Source organism: Sitodiplosis mosellana, unplaced genomic scaffold (genome assembly GCF_009176505.1).
Source record: "Sitodiplosis mosellana isolate CC-2019 unplaced genomic scaffold, AAFC_SMos_1.0 Smas_scaffold_1985, whole genome shotgun sequence".
Taxonomy (NCBI): Eukaryota; Metazoa; Arthropoda; class Insecta; order Diptera; family Cecidomyiidae; genus Sitodiplosis; species Sitodiplosis mosellana.
Window position 1 is genome coordinate 278 of NW_022597227.1, and position 3,704 is coordinate 3,981.

At 34.6% G+C, this 3,704-nt stretch overlaps 2 protein-coding genes across 2 annotated transcripts; both read left to right on the forward strand.

The window, feature by feature from the left end:
* Positions 1-573: 573 nt before the first annotated feature.
* Positions 574-1,989, forward strand: LOC129571324 (zinc carboxypeptidase-like). The gene is made up of 6 exons (XM_055451097.1): positions 574-711; positions 1,001-1,161; positions 1,225-1,263; positions 1,550-1,634; positions 1,720-1,803; positions 1,880-1,989. Exons 1-6 carry the CDS (start codon positions 624-626, stop codon positions 1,987-1,989), a joined length of 567 nt encoding a protein of 188 aa, XP_055307072.1. The 5' UTR covers positions 574-623.
* A 270-nt stretch (positions 1,990-2,259) lies between these two features.
* LOC129571323 (zinc carboxypeptidase A 1-like) lies at positions 2,260-3,549 on the forward strand (the record flags this gene model as incomplete). Its single annotated transcript, XM_055451096.1, has 2 exons — positions 2,260-3,043; positions 3,357-3,549. Coding segments are annotated over exons 1-2 (483 nt in total), but the record flags the coding sequence as incomplete, so codon positions are not given.
* Between the last annotated feature and the right edge of the window lie 155 nt (positions 3,550-3,704).

The following is a 3,704-nucleotide window of genomic DNA, read 5'->3' on the forward strand; positions in this document are numbered from 1 at the left end:
TGCTGCACCGACCGATGTTTTTGCGTGACAACCGACGACTTTTCTGTTTAGTCGTGATGCTGATGATGGTGCGATAGTACCGAAATGCATTCAAGGTACTCTTTTCAAATTCTTTTGTTTTAAATGAATTGAAAATATTGAATTAGTGAAAACAATAAGGTGTGATTCAATTGTTTGTTCATTCTCTGTAGCTTCGTTCCGATGGAGCTTGCTCGCCATAAGTATCTGACAGCATTCGATGAGCTTCAGCGGCAGTTTTCTTCGAATCAAATAAGAAAAGAAGGGCCCCTCGAAAAAACACCTTATCACGATCCATTTTCAATCGATTCAAAAACAATGACGCAGAACGAAAAATGAATCTTTCTGCTCTGAGTTAGATTGCCAAATGTCACATCTATATAATGCAATTGGATTCACTTGTCAAGCTACGCTCAGTTACAAGTGGCGACATTTAAATGTCAGCGGCGGAAACTTTCGAATTGACTCAATAACTGATAAACATAACTAAAACCTATTCATGATTTCTACAGGTATTTATACACACATTCAAAGGTAAGCAAATGAGTGATTGGGAAAATGTCTAAGCAGAAAAAAAGAAGTGTTCATTTTCATTCTAGGATCGAATGTGGAGAAAAACACGCAAGCCAAGCCCGAAGAATAAGAGATGCATTGGAGTTGATGCAAACCGAAACTTTGATAGCCATCATGGAGGTTTGTACAATTATTTTAATAATTACTTATAGAATCATGAACCGAAAACCATTCAACCAACTTCCGGACAACCAACCCATATGGACACAAGCACTAAAAGCATTTTTAAGAGAAATATTTTGAATAACACAACGCAAAACAGATTAGAGAAACAACGAGATACATTTTTTGTAGTTGCAAATCATCTATTTGTCAGTTTACGCCAACAAATTAATATTTTTCAAGTTTTCTTGCTCATATCACCCCAATAATTTTAATCATTGATTCAATTTGTAAATTGAAATTTCAGAGGTTGGCGCTTCAACGGACCCTTGTTCAGAGACATACGCTGGTCCTTCGCCATTTTCAGAGCCAGAAACACTTGCTTTGTCCAAATTCATCAAATCTTTTGATAACATTAAGCTGTACCTTTCATTCCATTCGTATAGTCAACTTTTCCTCTTCCCATACGTGAGTAGAATTTAATACATTTATCAAATGTACTGAAGTCATTACCTTTTCAAATCTTCTTAGGGATACACAAAACAACACGCGAAAAATCATAAGGATTTGGTAAGAAACAATCGTACTGCGATAAAAGCCTATATAAACAGTGTTATTATATTTGACAATATTTGACTCGATGTCAATGACGATGTGGCAGCGCCACCTATAGAGATTCCTTATTAAAATAAGTTGAACTATTGAGTGCGTGCACCATATCGCACATAAATTTTCAATATGGCAGCGCCCACAGAATTGAAAAGTTAACCAATTTCGTAGTCACAAATTATCGCTGTATGGAAACAATCGGCAAAAGTAGTTGAAGTGATTTATTAATTTCAACTTTCAATTGTAGAATCAAATCGGACAGAAAACAAAACAAGCCATCGCCAAAAGATACGGCACACAATACAAAGTCGGAAACATTGCCGAAGCAATCTGTATGTTGAATTTATTTTATTCAGAAAATGAATGTAGTATGCGAAATCTTGTTAAAAATTATACCCTTTTTCGCCTTTTCTCTAGATATTGCTCCTGGAGGTTCCATTGATTGGGTATATGACAGTCTGAATGTACCTATCACATACTTTTTTGAGTTCCGAGACACAGGTAACGACTATGTTTTAAGTCAGCTCAAATCCATCAGCTTTCATATTTACATATTCTCTCATACATTGATGGATAGGCCGCTATGGATTCGTTCTTCCAGCAAACCAGATTATTCCCAACTCACTGGAAGTTATCGATGGTCTAAAGGCTATGATTAAAGAGGCGAAGTCACTTAAATACGTATGAAAAAATCTTTGATATCGAAAATTTGACTATATCTCAAACTATTTTACTATTTTCAATAATTCTTTATAATAGTTAAAGCAAAACCACTCGATCAACAGATTGTAAAATGATTCAGAATAAATGTAATATTATAATGAAACAATTAAAATGGATGGAATAACACCATACCAACATTTTATAGTCTAAAAACCGCATGCAGTTCAAGTTTTAATATGAATTTTAAGATGTGTCATCATTTAATGTTCGGGAATTCCAACGAAATAATAAATACCAGCGATCACGTACTGAACGCGTAATAAATAGTTAAATTAGTTATCGTCACCTCATTACCTTCCAATCAACGTAATGAAGAAGAAAAATCATTGTAACAACCCGCTTTATTCGAATGAAAATCGCTTTCAAGCACAAAGTTCATTGTACAGGTCTGCAATGAAATTAGTTTCTGAAATTGGTTATAAGTTTACAACACTCGAAACATTGGAATCATTCATGATTAGGCTGGCAATTATATAAGTGTTGATTGTGCGAGTTTATGTGAATTTTTGAATTAAAAGTCGCAAAAAATATAGCTAGTTGTACTGCTCATTAGTTACGAAAATAAAAGAGCCACATGTGTTCGAGATAAGTGATTGACAAATGTGCGTTTCTTTAAACATTTTTTACGTGAAGATTACACTCAAATCGTGTAAAAGTGTATAAACGGGGACAATCTTCGGAGCTTCGAATATTCGAACAGGGGAGGGTGTGGTGATCTTGGTTTCAAAATGAAATTCTTAGCTTTGGCCATAGTGTTTGCCTGTTTTGTGGCATGTTTGGGTGAAAAGGCCCGATACGATAACTACCGTGTGTATTCGATTGAGGTTGAAAATGAGCAACAGTTGGAAGTGCTAAAGGATTTCGAAAGTGGCCCAAATGGAATTTCATTTTTGGAAACACCAACTGGCATACAGCAAACGGCTGAAATTATTGTGCCACCTCACAAATTTGCCGATATTGTTGATTTATTTGAAAAGCTAAAATTGAAGAATCATTTGAAAATCGCCAATCTTCAAAAGTAATATTGTAAACCATTCAAATAGTAACATAGTTCTAATTGTTACAAAGTCTCAAAATAAACCACTTTTCAAAAAAAAATACAAATAAGTCATATATTCATATCGGAAGTTTTTTTCGTGTTCTTCTCAAATATGATATAAAAAACAACAGTTACCCTTCAAAGTTTTGCAGAAAATTAGTCTATTTGTTCAATTGTTACAATTTCGACTATGTTACAATTTGGATGGTTTACGATAATTGCAATAAATCACTGTTGTTCGTAAATACAAATTCAAAATGGAGTTTTTCACACTTATTCTGATTTCAAATAGATTGATCGATGAGGAACAACCGAAGAATTTGGAACGCTCCGGTTTTGGTTGGAAACAACACAATGAATTAGGTGCAATTTATGCTTGGCTCGACGATTTACTTGAACAATATCCAAATGTACTGATCAACTATACTTACGGAATATCTTATGAAAATCGTCCTCTCCGCGCTGTCAAAGTGTCACATAAAAAGGTATGAACATATTTCTATGGGTGAGATCGAGAGTGGAGTAAGTATTTTTTGTCGACTTATCTTGAGAAAAAGAGGAGTATGTTTTCTGATGATTCTGTTGGCATTAAAGGAGAGTATGTTGTAGTACCGTCTAGCCTCTGCGGTCTTCACGGTTT